The 21,402-nt window shown below is 57.8% G+C and overlaps 1 protein-coding gene across 3 annotated transcripts in view; it reads right to left on the reverse strand.

Moving 5' to 3' along the window:
* SARDH (sarcosine dehydrogenase) overlaps positions 1 to 20,604 on the reverse strand; it is a 63,215-nt gene extending 42,611 nt beyond the window's left edge. The window contains exons 1-11 of one of the 3 annotated variants that reach the window (XR_007413075.1): positions 20,289 to 20,604; positions 18,499 to 18,613; positions 17,870 to 18,217; positions 16,557 to 16,735; positions 15,009 to 15,188; positions 13,924 to 14,047; positions 13,631 to 13,731; positions 6,302 to 6,406; positions 5,039 to 5,168; positions 2,457 to 2,543; positions 2,110 to 2,200 (exon numbers count right to left, since the gene is read on the reverse strand). Coding sequence is in view for 2 of the 3 variants with exons in the window: in XM_025475678.3 (XP_025331463.3) it covers positions 2,110 to 2,200; positions 2,457 to 2,543; positions 5,039 to 5,168; positions 6,302 to 6,406; positions 13,631 to 13,731; positions 13,924 to 14,047; positions 15,009 to 15,188; positions 16,557 to 16,735; positions 17,870 to 18,188 (1,316 nt within the window). In the remaining variant the exon portion in view is untranslated. The remainder of the gene's footprint in view (positions 1 to 2,109; positions 2,201 to 2,456; positions 2,544 to 5,038; positions 5,169 to 6,301; positions 6,407 to 13,630; positions 13,732 to 13,923; positions 14,048 to 15,008; positions 15,189 to 16,556; positions 16,736 to 17,869; positions 18,218 to 18,498; positions 18,614 to 20,288) is intronic. The other 2 variants (XM_025475678.3, XM_049114371.1) reach the window with 2 other exon arrangements.
* Positions 20,605 to 21,402: the final 798 nt, after the last annotated feature.

Below are 21,402 nucleotides of genomic sequence, written 5' to 3' on the forward strand. Positions count from 1 at the left end.
GTCAGACTCACCCCCAGTCACTAGGAGCTGACATGATTCTCCCAGGATGAGACTGGTGACCTTCCCAGCTGCTTTGGGAAGGTGGGTCTGGGTCTGGGTCAGGGGACAGGGGTGGGACGGCTGGGGGATTTGGGGAGAGCTGGATCTCCTTCCTCAGGCCCTCTGGGACAGAAGAGGAGAAGCTGGACCCAGGGCAGGTGTGGGTGATCCTTACACCAGCAGACAGGGCCCCTCTGGCAACCTCCCAGCCGGCCAGAACCTATCTCCTCTGCTCACACCTGCACGTGCACGTGTGGCAGGGACATGGGCTCAAGTGCAGCCAGAGCACGAGCACAGATCAGCAGGGGAAGGGACCTCCCTGTGGCCACACAGCCCTGGCTATAGTGTTCTTCCCGTGAGCAGGTGGGCAGGGGGCCTGTGGCCAGGACCAAGGCCAGGGCTGGGGTCGAGCCACCCTCCTCACTCAAATAAGGAATGACTCCTCCTCCCCAATTCCTGGGACCCCAAGGACTTTCACTAGAAATCACAGCCTGCACTCCGGACCTACGCCAGGCACCCAAAGAAGCATTGTATGTGTGATCCTCGGGGCACTTCCGAGAGGTGGGTCACTGCTCCCATTCCACAGATGGGGAAACCACCTGCCCAGAGGGTGGGTAGACTAGTTCATGGCCCCTACCTCTACTCACCAGGCCTCAGCTCCAAGGGGTTCCATCCCTGTACCCCCTGCTGCCCAACCTATTACTCCCAGGCCCCAGCTCCTAGGGGTTCCTTCCCCATGCCCTCTGCCACCCAACCTGTGACCCCCAGACCCCAGCTCTTAGGGGTTCCTTCCCCATGCCCTCTTCCACCCAACCTGTGACCCCCAGGCCCCAGCTCTTAGGGGTTCCTTCCCCATGCCCTCTTCCACCCAACCTGTGACCCCCAGGCCCCAGCCTACTCTATTGGCCATAAACCAGTCACAGAACACTCCTGTTGAGGAAGGTAGCTGATGGAGGGAGGTGGGGGGGAGGGGCTTCGAGAGCAGCGTTGGGGTCTCCACCAGCCCAGACCTAAGGCGGCCTGCTGAATCCAGGACTGCACACCCCCCTCCCTGCAGAGCCTCCCTCAGCCCAGGGGGGGTACGGGCATGCCAGCTCCTTCTGCAGCTGTGGACGCCGTGGTACCTGGGAGCTGCCCACCGAGGCTTGGTGTGAGGCCAGGTGTGAGGCCAGGAGTGAGGCCAGGGGTGAGGCCAGGGGTGAGGCCAGGGGTGAGGCCAGGTGTAAGACCTGCTGTGAAGCCAGGGGTGAGGCCAGGGGTGAGGCCAGGGGTGAGGTCAGGGGTGAGGCCAGGGGTGAGGTCAGGAGTGAGACCAGGTGTGAGGCCCAGTGTGAGGGCAGATGTGAGGCCTGGTATGAGGCCTGGTGTGAGCCCTGGTGAGCAGTCTGTTTGAATGCCAAAGCCCTCACTGACACCAGGGAGGCCGGAAGCTGCATCCCTGTGCACCTCAGCTCCCACACAGAGGGACTTCAGGCAAGCAACCTCCCCCATCGGTGCCTCCTTTCACTATTTGTAGCAGGAAGGGCTAGGACTGGCCCATCCCGAGGCCCCTTGCAGCTATCATTTCTGGAACATTCCTCTCTTGGGAGCGTGTGGGCGCAGCCCCAGACGAGCTCTGAGGCAGTGACAGAGTAGACTGCTGTGCCAGGCGCCATGGAGGGGGTGGCAGTCAGGGAACCTCAGTATCTGTCTGCCTGTAGGGGCCAGACATCCCCCGGGTCCAGTGGGTATAATGTCTTCATCAGGCTGGGAGGGGCAAGGTTGGCAGAGGGGCAGGGGACGCCAAGCTGATGTCACCCCTACTGCGGCTGGGGTCCCCCAGGGAAGCGGTCTGTCCAGGGCAGGGCAATAGCAGCAGAGCCAGCTGAACACCCTCAGGGGTGCCCCCCAAGCTGTTGCCTGGACTGCCCCTAGCAGCCCCGCCCCCTCTGGCAGCCTTCCCCCTTTCTTCCCTGACGGGTCCCTCTTCCAAGAAGCCCTCTGGATTCCAGCGAAGGCTCCTGTCTGAATAGGCCTCACCGTGCACCCCGCACTACGTAATCCCGGGCACGGGTCCCGGGGCACACTCGCCTGATGTCATAGCTGTACATGTCCTTCTCCGGGCGCCCCTGGATGATCCAGTGGGCCAGCTCCTGCCCACAGCCACCGCCCAGCATCATTCCTGGCAGGAGGGGAGCCAGAGGTCTTCCATCGGCCCCAGAGCCCCCCCTCCCCGGGGCCGCAGCCAGCATCACCCCTCAAGCCCTGGATCTCACACCCCAGGTCCTGCTACCAGGACCTCAGCCTGCCCTGCAGGGCCTCCCTCCTCCTCCCAGTCCCCCCCCCCAGGGCTGCCACTCTCTGAGCCATGCCCACTCCGCCTGCCCAGAAGGGCTCTGGGGGGGTAGGGGGTGCAAGACGGCAGCCCTCGTGCTCACCTGCACTGTTGAAACCACAGCCCAGATAGAATCCCCGGAGCTCAGGTGCCTCCCCCATCAGGGGCTTGTGATCCGGTGTGAAGGACTCTGGAAGGAAGTGGGGCCTGAAGCTCCAGGCCACATGCACCTGGGACAGGGTCTCTCGAGAGCGCAGTGAGCACAGTAGGGTCTGCAGCTGCCTCCTTCATCCGGGCCTTCCCCATCCTCATGACTCAGCCCAATGCCACTTCCTCCAGGGAGCCTCCCTAATTGCTCCTGCCACATTCCCCAATTCCTCAGCATTTATAGCTGGGACCGCGGTCTGCTTTGCAGGGTCCAGCTGTGTCTCACAGCTGTCACCCTTCTCCTGCCGGTGAGGGGACTCTCCCCACGCCCCCATCACAGTGCATGGCTCTCCCTCACCATGCCACCCTCTTGCTGCATCACCACCTGTCATCCTGCCCACTAGACATGAAAGCCCTAAGGGCAGGGACTGGGCTTCGCTCACCACCATGTCTCAAGGCCCAGCACAGGGCCCAGGAAACAGTAGGTGCTTGATAAATGTTCATTGAGTGACGGAATGATTCTATGTTCTCTGGGAGAGGGACGGGGGCTTCTGTTCCTATCTGCTGCTGGCGGGCCACCGGCAGAGACTAGGGCATGGAAGGCAAGGGACCCTCGGGCATCATTATGAAGAGCAGAGCTTTGCAGCCACAGTCCTGGGTTCGAAGCCTGCTTTACCCTTTCCTAGCTGTGTGACTTTGGGCCAGTTGCTTCATCTCTCTGAGCCTTCATGTCCTCATCCGTAACCTGGGGGTCGCGGATCTTACTTCTAGGGCTGGGGGTCATCCCACCTGCAAGTATGTGCAGCCCCTTCTGCGTGTGCCCAGGCTCGGCTCTGAACAAGACCAGTCCCACCCCTCAGGGAGCCGATGGGAGAGGACACAGTAAACACACACATCAGCAAACAAAAGAAGACACAGTGGGAGAAGGGGCAGTGAGGGACTCCTAGGAGCCCTTCCCTGGTCACCTGGGGCACAGATGAGGAGACTGCGTGGCACCGGGTCTGATATGTCCCCTGTACCCCTGCTGGTGATGCATCGTGGAAGCAGGTGCACCACTCAGGGTTCCCTGGCCCAGGCTGAGTCCCTAAGCTCTGTGCAGCTCTGATCCCTCCCGGGTGGGGCCGGAGGCAAATCTGACCTGGGGGCGGCATCAGAGGCTACCAGTCTGGGGGATCTGGGAGAAACTTCCAAACAGCTGGAAAGGAGGACACCCCGGAGGCCAGAAAGAAGACGCAGGGTGGCCAAGGGAGGATGGAGGAGGTAGGGCAGAGAGGGCAGGGTCTGCAGGGATGCTGCACCCGGAGCAGCAGGAGGGGGGCCACCCGGTGTGGGACGGAGGCCCTGTGTGGTCACCCCGAGCACCCCGGCAGTGCTGGGAATGCTTCTGGCCGCAGCAGGCAGATGGGAAGCTCAGAACAGCCTCACGGGGCATGTGAGGAGAGGGTTTCAGGGGACGCGTCTCTTGAATGTTTAATGAATGACTCAAGGCTGAGCAACACGAGGACGTGGAATGACGGGACTTGCAGACAGGTCCCCCATGGGACCTCCGTGCCCTGGACTGGGAGCTCTGCCTGCCCTCAGATTCCCCAGAGTCAAGGGGGCCTGGGACTTCCGAGTTCTGTTCCGGAAGCCAAAGGCCATTGACCGGGCTTGCCCTCCCTGGTGGGGAGGGAGGCTGATTTCCCCACAAACCCGGCCTCCCAGGCAGGAAACCAGACACGAGATGTCCCCGCATGCACATCGCCCCCAGATAGGGCTTCATGGGGGCAATGACTCCCCAGTATAATCAAGCAGAGGATGCTCCCGGGTGACTTGTGCCCCTGGGATCGTCTCAGGCCTGAGCTTCTCACTGTCAGCACCTCACAAGCCTGGGGAAGCTGCAGGGAGGGCAGCAGTGAGTCCATGGCTGGCACCCCAAGTCCGGTGCTCTGGGGCGCTTCCATCCTGCCCACTACGGCTGGGCTTCCTCAGAGCCGAATGGAGGAAAGCAGCCGTGGCTGGTGGTCGTGTGGATGCCAAGTGCACCGGGCAGAGAGGGCTGGACCCCTGTAGGCCACAGGCTCCCGGCATCAGAACCTGCCCCTAACTCCCTGCATGGCTGAGGACAACCCCTCACCCCCCGGCCTCTGGCTGTCCCCCTTCCCTCAGGGGACTCACTGCTGCAAGCCCACCCAGCCATGCCCTGCACCCTACATGTGGCTTCTCCTCCTTGCTCCACACCCGCTGAGCGTGGGGCAGGTGCTCTGTCACCCATTTCACAGATGAGGAGACTGAGGCACAGGGAACTTGAGTCTCAGACACAAACCTGTCCCTTCAGACAATACCTCTCTTCCTAGCCCTGATGTGGGCCAGGCTGGCCCTGCCCACCTTCTGTCTTCCTTGAGGATTAAGGAGGCGTTGTGTGTGCCAGGAAGGCAGAGGGGGAATAGGACAGGGGTGATGGATCTCCAGCTGCACGCAGCAGGGATGATCCAGGTCCACACCTGATGCAGGCAGTTCTCAGCCCCAAAGACCCCAGGCCCAAGGCCCTCCACTCACCTGGACCACAGACTGTGGACTTGACCCCCGTCTTCTCCAGCACAGGGACGCGGTTGATGGCACCTTCGATGTGCTGGGTGAACACCTCCCAGTCCAGGTCGAAGAGGCCGAAGGCAAACTTGTCTGACACCTGGGGAGGCCGGTAGAGGAGTGGCCTGTGACCGCCACCAGCGGGGAGCTGAACCTGGCCAAGCCTGCTCCAGGTGAGAGCCAGGCCAGGCCCCCCAGGCCTCCTTCACTGGCCCCCTCTCCTGCACCATCCACCCCCCTGGGTGTGGCCTGCCTGCCCCCCATCCTCATGCTGGTCCAGGCCCACCTGCTCTGTGCAGGATTGTCACAGCAGCCTCTACCCAGTCACCCTGCACCCCCCACGCTCCTTCCACCCATTCCCCTAAGCCAGACATGCCCTCTCTTGCTCTCAAGCCCCCCATGGTTCTCCATGACTCCCTGTGGCCCACAAAGCCCTACAAGGGCAGGCCCTGTCCATGTCCACGTCTACCACTAACCCACAGCCACACTGACCTTCCTTCAGTTCTTCAAGAAGGCTAAGCTTGACCTGACCTCAGGGCCACACCGCCCACCTGTTCCGTCTGCAGGACTCTGCTCAGACATCAGCTCCCCGGGGACCCTGCCTGAGCACAGTGTGAAGGACATCCTTCCACACCACCTTATGAGGCTTCTTCCTAACCTACTGGCTCCATTCAGCACACAGATCCCCATTACTTCTGTTTGTTGTGGGTCTCCCCACCTAAATAGAGGCCCCCTGGGACAGGGACTTTTATGTTGGTCTCCCTCTGTCCCCAGGAAGTAAAACAGGATCTGACCCAGATTCCATTTCTGCATGAATCCAGGAGCAAGGGCAGCCCATGCTCGTGGGGGCTGAGGGGGCCAAGGGGGCCGTTGGACCTCACACAGCCCCCGAAGCTGCCAAGGGAGCAGCCAGGCCTGAGGAGACACCGCTGCCACAGGGTCATTTACTGTGGACACAGGGCTTTAACGTTTTCATCCTCCAATGCCATTATTTTACATTTCTGTAGTTTCTCACCACTAATGCTGTGAGGCAAGCCCTCTCCCTGCCCCAGGTCTGCATCTACCTGTGTTCCAAGTTCAGAGAAAAATGAGTGAGACCCTTCTGGGGCCAAGGGACCTGCCATTTCTCAGGTGAGCACCTGAGGAGCTAGCTTCCAGAGGGTGGGCTTTCTGGAAGAAGTCTTCTTCGTGCTGAGACACGCCCCAAACCACCTCTTGAGCCCTGTTTCTCACCTCCTCCCAGAAGATTGGGTTAGCCTCATAGCCGCCCACAGACAAGGCATCCCCCTGGAGGCGGAGGTAGACCGAGGCATCATGGTCGCGGACATTGGGCATGTTCTAGAAGACAGAGCAGAGAGGCCTCGGGGTCAGCCAAGGCTGGGCAGTCACAGGCCTGCGGTGGCCCATGGTGCCTCCTCCCTGGACCCTGAGGACAGAGTGTACCTGGGGCCTCAGGTTACATCATGGACAAACCCCTCTCACTACAGTCTCTCCTTCCCCAAACCCCACAAGGTGATAGCAATGATGTAAGAAGGAGAGGAAGGACGGGGAGGGAGGAATAAGGTATAACCCACAAAGCTAAGAGAACCAGGGAGAGGCAGGAGCACACAGGAGGTCTCAATCTACACTGCCGGACACAGAGCGGAAACCAGCACCTTAGCTCGGGTTTGGGGAGGGGAGAATGTGGAGGGCGGGCCAGCTTGCTACCCTTCTGGTCCCCTCCAATCTGTAGCGTCCTGGCTTGTGGCAACCCAGCTCCCTCTGCAGGGGCCTGATGGGCAGGGTGCATGGTGTATGTGTGTGTGCGTGTGTGCACGCATGCATGCACACATATGTGTGAATGTGAGAGTTTGTGTATGTGTATGCATGAATGTAAGTGTGCACTTGTGTGAGTGTGAGAGAAAGAGTATGCGTGAGAACAGAAAGAAAAGACCCAGATCCCCTCCACCCCCACCCAGCACAGCCCAGAGCCAGGCCTGGGGACAGCTCCAAGGTATGGAGAAGTGGGTCCCCAGAGGCTCCAGACTCAGGGGTAGTGAGGAGTGGGCCGCTGTTCCCCCTCTACAGCAGCCTGGGGACTCCACTTTGGAGACACAAAGTGGTCTGTGGAAGGCTCCAGATGCTGACACTAGGGCCCCTTGCCAAAGAGAACAGCTCACCCTTACCCCTGGCAAGATGCCCTCCTGTCTTCCTTCTCTAAGCCTCCAGTCGGCCTGTGGAAGCTCCCCCTGAAAACCTGCACCACACACCAGCAACTAAAGTGCTAGGACAAGATTGGGTCCACAGAACGAGGTGCCATGGGAAAGGAATCCCAGGTCAAGAAACATGTCTCAAAATGAGAGATGCTTATCAAAATGAAAAATGCAACAGAAGGGTCAGATAAGACAATCTTCTATATACATGCCTAAAAAAGATGAAGAAATTGAAATCAGGAAAGAAAAATTAAGGAAATCACAAGGTCAGCCCTAAAGGTCCAGAAAGACAAAGAGAGGAACTGGAGTAGAGGCACCATCTAGGACAATTTCTCAGATTAAATACCATGAATCTCCATATTAAAGGGCCCATCAGTGGGGCGCCTGGGTGGTTCAGTTGGTGAAGCATCTGCCTTCAGCTCAGGTCATGATTTCAGGGTCCAGAGATCAAGCCCCACGTTAGGCTCCCAGCTCAGTGGGGAGACTGCTCCTCACTCTCCCTCTGCCACTCCACCTGCTTGTGCTCTCTCTCTCTCTCTCTCTCTCTCTCTCTCTCTCCCTCTGTCAAATAAATAAAATCTTTAAAAAAATTAATTAAAAATAAAGGACCCACAAGTACCCACCATGCCCTGTGAATGGAGGCTGTGGTGCAGGCTGTCCCTGAGGCCACACTGGGGTGAAACATCAGAACACCAGATGAACAAGTGGGTCCTAAATAATGGAACAGCATCCCTGGAGGCCGAAGGACCTGGAGCCAAGAGTTCAAAATTCTGATAGACAATTTTGGATGGAGAATTCTAGACCCAATCAATCCATCAATCAAGTGTAAGGAAATAATGAAGATTATTTCAGATATAGATGAACATGAGAATATTTATACCCCACATGCCCCTTCTCAATAAGCAACCAGAGCACACGCCATGAATTCAAGAATTCACAGAAGAGATGTGAAGATGTGAAGAAGGTCCCAAGGTCACAGGTGAGTAGAGGCCACAAGGCAATCAGTTGGGAGCAGAGGAGATCAGAAGAGCAGGAGGGTTCTTCCAGGGGAAAAGAATGGGACTTATAGATTGTATGTGATTTCCCTGATGTGCGGAGCTGGACAGAACATGCTCTTGAGAGGTAGTTGACAGGACAGATACGTTGAAATGTTTGGGAGAAAAATGTGACAGTTAGAATATGAATGCAAATATCCTCAACAAAATACTAGCAAAGTGAATCCGGCAACATATCAGAGGATTAAATACCATGTCCTAATGGATTTATCCAAGGAATGCAAGGTTGGCTTGACACCTGAAACAAGTCTACATAAAACACCAACCATATCAACACAGTAGGATGAAAACCAAAAATTTCAATCGATGTTGGGAAAAGCATTTCCAAACCTTTCATGACAAAAACATCAACAATCTAGAAATGGAAGGGAACTTCCTGACAAAGGGTATCTAAGAAACACCCACAGCTAAAACATACTTATTTTCAGCTTTTCCTCTAAAATTAGGCCAATGGAAGGATGTCTACTCTCAGCCCTTCTACTCAGCATTGTACTGGAGGTTCTAGCCAAGGAAGCAACTAAGCAAGAAAAAGTAATAAAAGGCATTAAGTTTGGAAAATAAGGAGCAAAACAATCTTTATTTGCAGATTACATGATCTTGCACATAGGAAATCCTAGGAACGCACTCAAAAACTATTACAATGAACTGAATTGTTCAACAAGGTGGCAGGATACAAGGTCAATGCACAACAGACAAAAGCTATTCTCTTGTTTTTCATTTCACTAATGATGAACAATCAAAAAGGAAATTAATAATTCCACTTACATCATCAAAAAAATTTTTTTAAAGATATTGTTTACTTATTTGGGAGAGAAAGAGAGTCCGCACACAAGCAGAGGGAGAGTGAGAAGCAGACTCCTTGCTGAGTAGGGAGCCCAATGCAGGGCCTGACCCCAGGACCCCAAACTCATGACCTGAGCTGTAAAATCAGAAACTTAACTGACTGAGCCACATTAAAAATAAAAAAGAATTCTTTTTTTAAAGATTTTATTTATTTATTTGTTTATGAAAGACACACACAGAGAGAGAGAGAGAGAGAGAGAGAGAGAGAGAGAGAAACGTAGGCAGAGGGAGAAGCAGGCTCCATGTAGGAAACTGGATATGGGACTCAATCCTGGGACTCTGGGATCATGCCCCGAGCCAAAGGCAGACGCTCAACCACTGAGCCACCCAGGTGTCCCTCAGAGAATTTTAAAATACTTATAAATAAATTTAACAAAAGAAGGGCAAAACTAGTAATCTAAGAATTTGGCAACATTTTTGAAAGAAGTTGCAGAAGACCTAAGTGAATGGAATGACATCCCACGTTTACAAAATGAAGACTTGGCTATTGCTAAGATGACAACGCTTTCTGAATTGATCCAGATTCCACACAATCCTCATTAAAATCACTGTTGGCTTCTTGGCATAAATTGACAAACTGAGCCTAAAATTCATAGGAAAATTTAATTTCTGACCCAGAATATTTAAAACAATCTTGGGGAAAAAAAGGACAAAGCTGGGAGACTCATGCTTCCCGATCTCAAAACTCGATACAAAACTACGTAATCAAGATGGGGAGCGCTCACACAGGAGATGCATCTAGATCACTGAAATAAGGTTGATGGTCCAGAAATCAACCCTCACAGTTATGGCCCACTGATTTTCCACAAGGATGTGAAGGCCATGCAAGGGCGATGCTCTTCAACACGCAGTGCCGACGCAGCTGGATGGCCACATTCAGGGAAGGAAGCTGGACCGTTTCTTCACACCATACACAAACCTTAGTCACAGTGGGTCACAGACCTAGGAATAAGAGCTAAACCTATATAATTCTTAGGAGAAAATATGGGAGTAGGTCTTTGTGGCCTCAGGTGAGGAAATGCACTTCTGAAATACAACACCCACAGCACAGGCAGCAAGAGAAACAATCCACAGGTTGGACTTCACCAAAATTCGACCTTTTGTGCTGCCAACACTACCATCAAGGGAGGGAAAAGACAAGCCAGAAAAAGGGAGAAAATATGTGCACGCAGAAGTCTGGTAAGAGACGTGCACCCAAATATAACAACAACTCTCATGACTCAATAAAAAGACCAAGAGCCCAAATTAAAATGAGCAAGGTGTCTGAATAGACATTTCTCCAAAGAAGATGTACAAATGGCCAATGAGCACATGAGAAGATGCTCCACATCATCAGCCTGTAGGGAAATGCAGCTCAAACCTCCAATGAGATACTCTCCACTTCACACCCACCAGGATGGTTAGGATCAAAGAGAGAGCATCACAAGTGGTGGCGAGGATGTGGAGAAGCCAGAACCCTCCGTGCTGTGGGTGGGAATGTAAAAAGAGTGTAAAAGAGTGCACATGCAGAAATAGTCTGACGGTTTCTCAAACAGTTAAACATAGAGTTACTATATGACTCAGCAATTCCACTCCAAGATAGCTACCCAAGAAAAATTAAAACACATCTACTCAGAAATATGTACATGAATGTTCAAAGCAGCATTATTCATAACAGCAAAAAAGTAGTAACAACTCAAATGTCCATCACCAGATGACTGGATAAATAAAATGTGGTCTATGATAGAATATTATTTAGCCATTAAAAAGAATGAAATTCTGATAACATATCACATGGACAAACTTTGAAAATGTCACACTGAGTGAAAGAAGTCAAACACAAGGGCAGCCCTGGTGGTGCAGCGGTTTGGCACCGCCTGTAGCCCGGGGCGTGATCTGGAGACCCTGGATCGAGTCCCACGTCGGGCTCTCTGCATGGCGCCTGCTTGTGTCTCTGCCTCTCTCTCTCTCCCTGCATCTCTATGAATAAATAAATAAAATCTTAAAAAAAAAAAGAAGTCAAACACAAAAGGCCATATATGGTATGGTTTCATTTTATTAAATGTCCAGAATAGGAAAATCCATAGAGACAGAAATCAGTGATTATCAAAAGTTGGGGGTAGGATGAGAAATGGGAAGTGACAGATAATGGACATGGGATTTGGGGGCTGAAGGTAGATAGATAGATAGATAGATAGATAGATAGATGTCATTACTGACAGTTACATAGAAAGCTGAGCCATAAAAAAATAAAATAAAATAAAATAAATTTTAAAAATTTAAAAATAAAAAAGAAAGCTGAGCCATTGGAAAACAACAACTCCAGGAAACACAAAAGTTGGATGCTATTTGCTCAAGACTTAATAATATTTACATTGTCAATATATTGTGAACACTGACTACTGATTTAACCAAAAAACAAACCAAAATCATTTTAGAAACTAGGTAGGAGTGGGGAGAGGCCGCATTCCCCGTAGCTCTTTGGCACTGGAGGACCTGCCTTCTTGGACCTTTACCCTGGAGATGGGCACATCGGACGTGACTCCTCTGCCCCACCTCTGAAGACACGCAGAGAGACCAAAAGGGGTAATTTGGCAGATGCCCCTCCGTCCCACCCCAGTCTCCTAGTTGTCCAGCTCCTCCATAGAACCGGAATAAGAACGTCTGCACTGAGGGATTGTTGTAAGGAGCGTGCAGGAAGTTCTCAGAAAGCGAGCACTTCAGAAATATAAATCATGATAGCATTACCTCTATTGTCACTACTCTAAAAACAAAACAAAAACTGCAGTTCCATAGAGCAGGACAGTGGGGACACCTGGTGGCCGGGGAAACCCCTGACTTTCATTCCAGCTCTGGGGTCCAGCACACTGAGCTGCCTTGCAGTGCCCACTGCGTCTCCCTCCGTCTCCGGGGCATTCTGGGGCCACCCTCAGCCCTTCCCCTCCATCACGGGCTCCTCCCTGAGCCCAGCCCCGTGCAATCAATACTCTTCTTGTCCATTTTGCCAAAAAGGAAACTGAGGCCCACCCAGCACTGTGACTTGCCTGGCTGGGTAATACAGGAGCTGGATCGCAGCCCCGGAGCCTGGGCTTTCCTACCGCTCACGCCGGAGTAGAGCAATGTCTACAAAAGCAGGCAGAGGTGGCGGGAATGCGGACTACCAGAGAGCACCGGCCACGCTGCATCGTGGGACACACACCCCAGGCCCACAGACGGAGGGGGAGCCAGACCACTGCTAGGGCCGGTGCTCAGCTCTGACTCAGCACTGGGCCAGACCCTCAGAACTGGGGGTTCCTAGGGCAGCACAGCCCTGTGGCCACCGGAGGAGGATCCCTCCCCAGGGCACAGCCTGTCCCCAGCCCTCCAGAGGCCACTGTGGCCTGAGGGCGACCCCTGGCGGCCACCCGGGAGGTCGCCCCACAGAACCAGGGAGCACGGGGCACATAGCAGGGCTCGGGAGGCCTATCCTGGCTCCATGAACCCCGTCCAGGAACAGGGGCAGCTAGGTGTCAAGGGACAGGAGCAGGAGCGGGCGGGGAGCCTGGCACTCACCGTAGCTCCCCCATTGCTGCTGTCCACCGGCTCCCAGGACACTTTTGCTGGGTCCCACCTCACACTGTCTAACCCCTACCACCTCGGGCCCTTCTGAAGTGCCTGCAGGTCCCAGGCTGCCAGGCTCCCGCGCTCCCTGGGCTTGGGGACCCTGCAGCCCCCTGCCTGCCTCCGCAGAGCCCCATTAGCCTGCTTGGGCACGGCTCCTTCACCTGTTGGAACCTGCCCCCCAGCCCCATCCGGACAAGAACTAGGTCCTTTCCTCTTGTGTCTAGGACAGAGTCTGGGACACAGCGGTGTTTGCCAGTGAGCGAGAGGAAGGAGGGTTACCGGGAATGGTGGGTACATGGGTTAATAAGTGGATGGTTGATGAGGAAGGGAGGGAAAGATGAATGTGTAGAAGGAGGGAGGGGCGATCACTGACAAGGTGACAGGAAGCTACCAGCCAGCACCACGGGAGGGTGGTGCAGAAATGAGAAGGGGAGAAGGGAGGGGGCAGGGGTGCACAGGCCCCATTTCCCTTGGCAGAGGCATCTCCACACCCCCGGGGAGGATCTGAAGGTCTGGAATCAGCCCCCCAACACTGGCACCCACGTTATATTTGGGAGTGTGCAAACACATGGGGGTCCCCTGAAGCAGCAGCTGGGGACACAGAACATGGCAAAGCACCAGATGCATTGCACCACTCAGGACAGGCTTGGGTATCACTGAGGAGCTGTGCCCCAAAGGTCAGGGGTCAGCACCATGGGGTCACTTCATTTAACGCTCACCCCATCCTAAACACCCAGTGTCATGATGCCCATTTCACAGATGAGGTGACTGAGGCTCAGGGTAGAGAGGGAACCCATAAGGGTCATACTACCTGGCAGGGCCGGGGTTCAGAGCCCGGTCCCCCCACCTCCCATAGCCTGTGTGGGGTCTGGGGCCGTCTGTGTACCTACTTGGATCCCCTCGATGCGCTCGGTGACGACGTAGGCGTGGTGCATGGCCACCAGCGGGACCTTGACTCCAGCCATCCGGCCCACAGCGCTCGCCCACACCCCTGCGGGCAGAGCAGGGACAGGTCAGCTCTGCTGCTCCAGGCGGGGCTGGCAGCCAGGTGGCCAGAGGGCGCCCCTGCCGACCCGCTGTCCCCCCAGCACATCCTGCACGTCACACCCAGGCCCCCGCCCAGAGACAGGCCAGGCTGGAGGAGGAGCCAGCGTGGCCACCGAGAGCTGCAACCCCTGCCCACCTGCACAGTTGACCACACAGGGCGTCTGGATGGAGCCGTGCTCTGTCTCCACAGCCGCAACCCGCCGCACTCCAAAGTCATCGGTCCGCACATGGATGCCGGTCACTGGGCAGTTCTCGATGACCTGGGAGAGAGGGGGCTGCTTCCAGAGCCGCAGGGGGCTCTGTGAGGGTGCTGACCACCCCTGCCACCACCGGCCACCACCGGTCCCACGGGACCCGGGACCCCTGCTCCTGCAACACTGCCAGGAAAGTGGGGTAACCACGGCGCCAGAACCTAACCCCATGCACTCCTTGACCCGGACGGGGTCGTTCTCATAAAGCGACTTTTAAAAAGCAAGGCTCACTTCCCCAGCGGATGTTAGCAGTCATCTTTGGTAAAAAGGCCACATAACAGTGTGGCTTGAGGGGGATCCCTGGGTGGCTGAGCGGTTTGGCGCCTGCCTTTGGCCCAGGGCACGATCCTAGAGTCCTGGGATCGAGTCCCACATCAAGCTCCCGGTGCATGGAGCCTGATTCTCCCTCCTCCTGTGTCTCTGCCTCTCTTTCTCTCTCTCACTATGTCTATCATAAAATAAATAAATAAATCTTTTAAAAAAACAGTGTGGCTTGGTTCTTCGTGTAAAAATATATCTTCCCAGGCGCCTGGGGGGCTCAGTCAGTGAAGCGTCTGCCTTCAGCTCCAGTCATGATCCCGGGGTCCGGGGATGGAGCCCTGCATGGGGCTCCCTGCTCAGCGGGGGTCTGCTTCTCCCTCTGCCGCTCCCCCACATGTACCTGCTTTCTCTCTCTGTCTCTCAAATAAATCAATAAAATCTTTAAACACATTATGCATATATATGTATATCTTCCTTAAAAAAATATTTAGGGGTAAAACTAAAACATCAACGTTTGACCCTCTGGGTGATTTCCATTTCTTCTTTTTTGCTCATTTGGCCTTTCCAATGCTTTCTACAACTATTTGTATATCTGGGATACAAGGTGAGACACACAGATCACGAGAGGACACACTCTTCACACATGGCCAGAGCCTCTGCGTCCTCGGGGCTGGGAGCAGGGGACACGGGGCCAGGTAGCCACCGGTACCTGTGCTCCCCGAGCTGCAGCAGCCCTGGCGAGGGTGGTACAGGTGCCGGCGGGGTCCATGGTACCGTCGTGCGGCACGTACAGGGTCCCATACAGGTCGTCCACGTTCATCAGCGGGTACAGTGCCTTGGTCTCTGCGGGGCTCAGCACATGGGACTCCACGCCATACGCCTTGCCCAACTAGAGGGACCGAGAGCAAAGGGACCCAGCCCTCAGGGAGCAGACCTCCTCTGGCCACTCTATTCCCAGTCTGGGCCTCCAAGGGTGAGCTCCAGGAAGCCTGAGCTGGTCACCGAGCCCCAGTCACCTCTGTCCCTCGGGCCATCTCCGCCTTAGGGTCAGGAGTATGACCCAGTGTGCAGGAGCAGGCTTGGGGCTGTCCCACCCTCTCCACCGGGGTAAGACACAAGCCCTGTGACTTGCAGCAAGCTGCTTCAAGTCCCCTGGGGGAATGGGGGTGATAATGGGCTATGGGGTTGATGCCCCTAAAGAACTCAGGCCAGTCTCTGGTGCATAAGGACTTCTCCTAAAAACAAATACAAATAACCGCCCCAGGGTTTTGAGCTTGAGAATCAGCATCTCCAATCTGATCAGCTCCCAGGAGACCAACCTGTTCCTGGGTCCCAGGCCCTGACTTTGCAGGACAGGCCACAGCGTCACATCCGATTGGCCCAAGGGCAGCCAATCACGTGTCCCCGGACATCACGACCAGTACAGGCTCCACCCAGCTAGACTGGAGCCCAGCTGGTCAGATTCTCAGTCTGACAACTGGGCCTGAAACGTGGCGGAAGCCTCTGGGCAGCTGGGGACTCCGGCTCCAAGGTTGTAGGACTCGCACTCTCCCCCTCTGTCCTGGCCAATGAGCTTGGAGCTCAGGCAGTATGGGGGCCAGCTCCAAGGCCCAGAGACCCAGACCTGTCCTGGTGAAGCCGGCGGCCCCTGCCTCCAGCCTGTCGGCACCCCTGCGACAGTGAGCTCCTGCTGGCCAGTCTGCTGGTTCTGCTCGCTGGGCCCTGAGCACAGATTCAGTCAGCCCTCCATAAAGGACAGATCGCTGGAGGAGCCCGTGCACCCCTGTCCTTGGATTTGGGGTCCAGGTCTGGCCTCTCTGGGTCAGGAAACAGCACCTGCCCATCCAAGGGTCCTCTGCAGCATAAGCCTCTCTCCCAGTCTCCAGGCCTGTCAGTGGTGGGGAGGGTGGAGGGCATGGGCCCTGCCTCCTGCGGGGGCTGCAATTTCATATTTATCCTGTCTCCCGTGAGCACCGAGCACAGTGGCGGTGACAGCTCCATGCATTGGGCCTCTCCTGTGTCCAGGGCTCGGCACACGGAGCTTCCCAGTATGGTCCCATTTTAAAGGTGACAAGGCCGAGGCCCAGGGAGATATGGCCACTTGCACCAAGTGGCCCACCAGCAAGGGCATCTAAGGCTGATGGTGACCCAGATGGGTCAGAGATTCTTCCCCCCGCCGTGCTGCCCCACTTCCCCCGCAGGATGGGGAGCACACACGCCACCTTGAACCCCCCACCTCTGGCAGGGGCACACCCACCGACATGAGCCTCTTGTACTCATCCAGACGCTGCCGGTTGGATGCTATGAACAGGCCCCCATTCTGGATCCAGCCTGTGTGCAGCCCCGTCTCCTCCTCCAGGTCGCGGCTCACCACACGCCTCGTGTGCGCCAGAAGCTCCACCTCCACATCGCTGGGCCTCAGCTGCCACAGCAGGCCTGGCCAGGGAGGGCCAGGGCGGCATCAGCCCCTAGCAAGGTCATGTGCCGCCCCCTCCTCCCTCCTGGCAGGCTGGGGCTCCTGACTATGAGGCAGAGGGCCTGGATCTTTCCCTGCAGCCCCCAGGGAACTCCAAGAGGTTGATGAGCAGGAAATCACAGGGTCAAAGCTGATTTGGGCACAGGCCTCCTGGCCCCAGGCAGCTCACACTGTGGTAATATTGGGGGGCCCCCATTTATCGAGCACTTACTGTGCACCAAGCCCAGGCCTGAGCCCGTCACTGGGTGACAGGGCAGCCCCAAGGCATAAGCATGATTATTTTATAGTGAAATTCAATGGCACCAAACAGTCCCATACCCAAGACAACAGAGCAGGGCATGATGGGGCGGGGACCCCAAGCCAGGACCCACAAAGCCCAAATGCAGACCATTCACCCACAAAGCTGCTGCTCCCTTCAGAGCAGTCTGGGAAGTGGGTGGCCAGGGCCGAGGCCAGTGTGGCAGTGAGGGCAGAGGCTTGCCGGCCCCGCTGACATGGGACAGTGGGAAGGCAGAGGCAGTGGTGTGCAGGGTGTGATGTCCGAACCTCTGCCCCACTCCACGTTTGTTCGTTGACCTCATGCCAGTAGCACAATTTTAGCCAAGGTGGGAATGTTTACCCCCCAACCCCCGAAACTGGTAAACTTAACCCAGGGCCCAGGGTTGAGGCAGAAGGCTGGCGACATGTACACAGTAGGTGCTTATTACATGCCCACCAGTTACTTAGGAGGATGAGAGTCATGGAGGCATCTGGTGCCCACAGAAAACACCGCTGTGCATCACCCCGATGGCTCCTTCCCCATCCATGCTCCACACCCGCCTGCAGACGCCCCTCACCCCCCAGTGACTCCATCTCGGGAGGGGCTGCTGTCCCTCATCTCAGCCTTGCTCCATCCTCCCCACTTCGGCTCTTCAGAGACACGGGGGACAGGAGGGTCCCTTTCATCTGTCCACCTTCAGATGACCCCTCATCTTTGCCCCGTGTCCTTCCTCCTCCCGCTCAGCCACCTCCAGCTGGCCTCTGGTCGTCACCCCAGAACTGACCGCTGGCTGAGTCCCGTCCCTCCCGGCCCCCCCACGCCGCCCCGCCCCTACCCGCTGTGTGCCAGGTGGTCCCGGAGGTCAGCCGCTCCCGCTCCAGCAGCACTGCCCCGCTCACGCCCAGCTTGGCCAGGTGGTACAGGGTCTGGCAGCCCAAGCTGCCCCCGCCGATGACCACCACATTGGCTGTGCTGGGCAGCGGCCGGCTTGGGCCCTGGGCCACCGCCGAGGGGCCCTGGGCCTCCTTCAGGGTCCGCTGGTACGGCACGCTCTTCTCGGTGGTGGGGCCTGCCCTGCCGGTCAGCGCGCGGGGCCCCAGGACCGGGGGAGGGCATGTGGCTGCCACACGCAGGGCTCTGCTCAGCCAGGCCATGGGGACTCGGTTCTCGGCACCGCAGGGAGCTGGGGAGAGAGTGGGGGCTGGCTGGGGCGCGGAGGAGCCAGTGGGCACTGCACAGGTGAGACCCGGGGGACGCCCCCAGGCCCTCCTTCCTCCACCGCTGCTCCCCCGGGCCCCGATCGCCGATCGCGCCTGCACTCAGTACGAGGCCCTGGATGCATCGGCTCCGGCTGGACCCGCAGTGGCCGTGGTGGGAGGTAGAGGTCCCTGCCTGCCCAGGGGTGGGCAGGTCATCGAGAGGGCATGACCACGAGCTGGACCGGGGCAATCAGAGGCTCCTCACCCTGTCCCCTGTCCTGGGAATGTACGTTCTGGCTCCCCCAGCCCAGCACCAGGTTCCCACAGTGGGAGCCACTTTCAGCGATGCAGGAGGTGGAGAGGAGGGGCTGAGATGAGGCCTGGGGAAGTAAGGTCACCAGTGAGGGAGGACAGCGGGGAGGGCAGGGGTCCTGAGAGCTGAGGATGAGGAGCTCAGGTCTCGGGGAGACCCAGGACCCAGAGGAATGACCGCGAGAGTGGGAGGGGTGGGCTGGAGGGGGAAGGGGCCTTGAGAGCCCACAGGGCTCAGGTCACCGCCCCAGGGTGTCTTCCCAAGTGCCTCACCCTACAGATCTGTGTTTGGGGAAGTCTCTGGCACAGCAGTGTGCTGGGGGACAGGTGGGGAGGAACCGAGGAAGGAGGCAGCCCCCAGAGGGCAACACGGATGGGAGTGTGGGAGAGGGGGAGCAGGGTTCATGGGTGACCCCTCCTGTCCCTCCACCTCCTTCTCCTCCGTGTCCCCCAGTGGCCTGCAGGGCTCAGCTGGAATCCCTCCTCCTTCAGGAAGCCCTCCCAAGCCAGAAAAGTCTTGTAACTACAAAAATGTGACAGGAAGTCCACCTCCTAAGAAGCGAAGGTGCCAGAGAGGTGTCTCCCAGAGGGTGTGTCCTGCCCAACCTGGGGAGGAAATGACCTCGGAGGGGCCTCCTGGGCCCCACTTCCAGGGTCAGCAGGACACGTAAGAGGGATTTAGTTGTGAATCCAAGCTGCACAGATGCCGGGCCAGCTGCATTTGTAGTCAGGACTGATATTAATCAACTAATTACTCTAAAGAGTCGGACTCTGTTTCCAGGAGCGTCCCACATGCCAAACAAAAGATGCTCTCAAGTCCATATGACTATTGTCCCCATTTTACAGGGCAGGAGACCAAGGTATGGGGAGGCCCTCCAAGATGGCCGAGGTCACAGGACTGCTCTGTGGCCCCGCTGGGCAGCAAGGCCAGGTCCATGCACGGGCCAAGCCTGCAGCCTCTCCCGGGGCCTGGTTTGGGGCAGGGGAGGCTGTGGGGACCCGCCTGATTCACTGCCCACCCGGGCCACCCTCATCCGTGGGGGTGAGGGCCCAGGCCCAGGCCCCCCAGGGTTGCCCACCTCCCAAAGAGACCCCTCCCAGGGGAGTGGGGGCAGAGGAGGGCCAGAGAGCTGTGATGTGTGAGGCTTTGCTGAGCAGGGTGTGGGGGCAACCGGGAGTCTCAGTCCCTCCGCCACCCTTTGACCCCCACAGTCTGACAGCCCGCCTGCCCTTCTGTCCGCAGAGGTGCCCTGGGCACAGGGTGGTGCACCCCGGGCCTGTCTGTGTCCTTATCCTTCTTCCTCGAAGTTCCCTAATCTTCCAGGAGCCCCCAAAAGCAGAGCCCTACCAGCGGAGAGTCGGGGTCACGTGGTTGCAGGGCAGGGTCAAGGCTGAGCACCTGCCCCGGCCCGGAGCTGCCCCAGCTCCTGCCCCGAGCTCCTGCCCCGAGCTCCTGCCCCGCCTCTGGCCCGGCCTCCTTCCTCCCTCCAGTCCCCGCTCCAGAGCCACTGGCCCCGAAGCCGCCCCTGCCCCTCCCGCGCTCCAGGCTGACCCGCTGGGCAGTGGGGGGCCCGCTGGAGGCGCCCCTCCCGCCAGAGCAGCTGCTTCAACATTAACTTGCTCCCGGGCCTCTCCAACTCCCTGCGGGCGGGTCAGCCCCGGGCCCGCGTCCCCAGGGGTGAGGGCGCAGGACAGCCCAGGGCCTGGGGGCAGAGGGACCCTTGGGGACTTGAGCGACTTCACCTGAGCGGCGAATCCAGCAGGAGGATTCAGAGGGGCCCTCCTCACGGGCTGAGGGGTGAAGGACGTTGGCGGACAAAAGCGCTGGCACAGCCTTCGCCCGGTGAAGCAGGGAGGGCGGTGCCCAGGCCCCCGCCACGCACACAGGACCGCGGCCGTGCCCACCCCGCCAGGCGGTCTGCAGCCAGGCCCAGAGAAGCCCTGGGGCAACCCCGCCTGCCCCGGGGGCGGGCCCGGGCCCTGCTCCTCCCGGGGCCTACCTCCCGCCGACCTGGGCCCCGGAGGCTGCCGTGCCCCGCCCAGGGGCTGCAGGGTAGCCTCCCCTCCTTCCTTCTCAGCCGGGCCCGCCCGGGACGCACCGCCCGGGCCCGCCCCGGCCGCCCGCCGCCCCTCTGTCGCCGCCCACCCCGGGGCGGGATGGCCCGCCCACCGCCTCTGGCTTGGCGCGGCCGGTAGCAACCAGGCGGGCAGCAGAGCAGGGCCGAGAACAGGGTGAGGGGCAGTTGCCTCACTCCCTCATGCTGCGGGTGGCCCCGGGCACCCCTGCCTGCCGGTGCCTGTCCCTGCTCCCCAGGCCCCGAAATGAGCCTGGCGCACAGGCCCTGGGCAGAAAGCACTGGGTAAGCAATTGGGCTGTGCCAGGCCCTGTGGCATTCTGCGGGCTCCTTGGCAAGGGGTCCAGGGCGTTGGCAAGCACCGGCCTGTTGCTCACTCCCACGGAAGGGGTGCTCACTGCCCGCAGAGGCAGGCGGGAAAGTCTGCAGAGCTCCTGGCTCCCCCCCGCCGTGCTTTGTGAGATGTCCCCGACCTCTGGTTTGCCCACTGCATGGCACCCTGCTCCCTGGGGCAGGAGTGCCAGCGTCCGTCGGCCACTGGAACTCAGAGAGGGGCACCAGCTTGCCTCGGGCCACACAGCAAGTGTTGGGGGAGCCAGACCACAAGCCTCTGGGCCTCGGGCGTCCTGTCTCTGGGCCTCCGCATCCTGTCGGTGCCCAGAGGAGACACCCAGAGGACACCCAGGAAGAGTCCGCACCATACCTCTGAGAAGAGTGTGAGAAGAACCAGATTAGGTGTCAACATAAAAGGGGACCTCCTCCTCCCAGGGATCAAGGACCCT

Source organism: Canis lupus, chromosome 9 (assembly GCF_003254725.2).
Source record: "Canis lupus dingo isolate Sandy chromosome 9, ASM325472v2, whole genome shotgun sequence".
NCBI classification, from domain to species: Eukaryota; Metazoa; Chordata; class Mammalia; order Carnivora; family Canidae; genus Canis; species Canis lupus.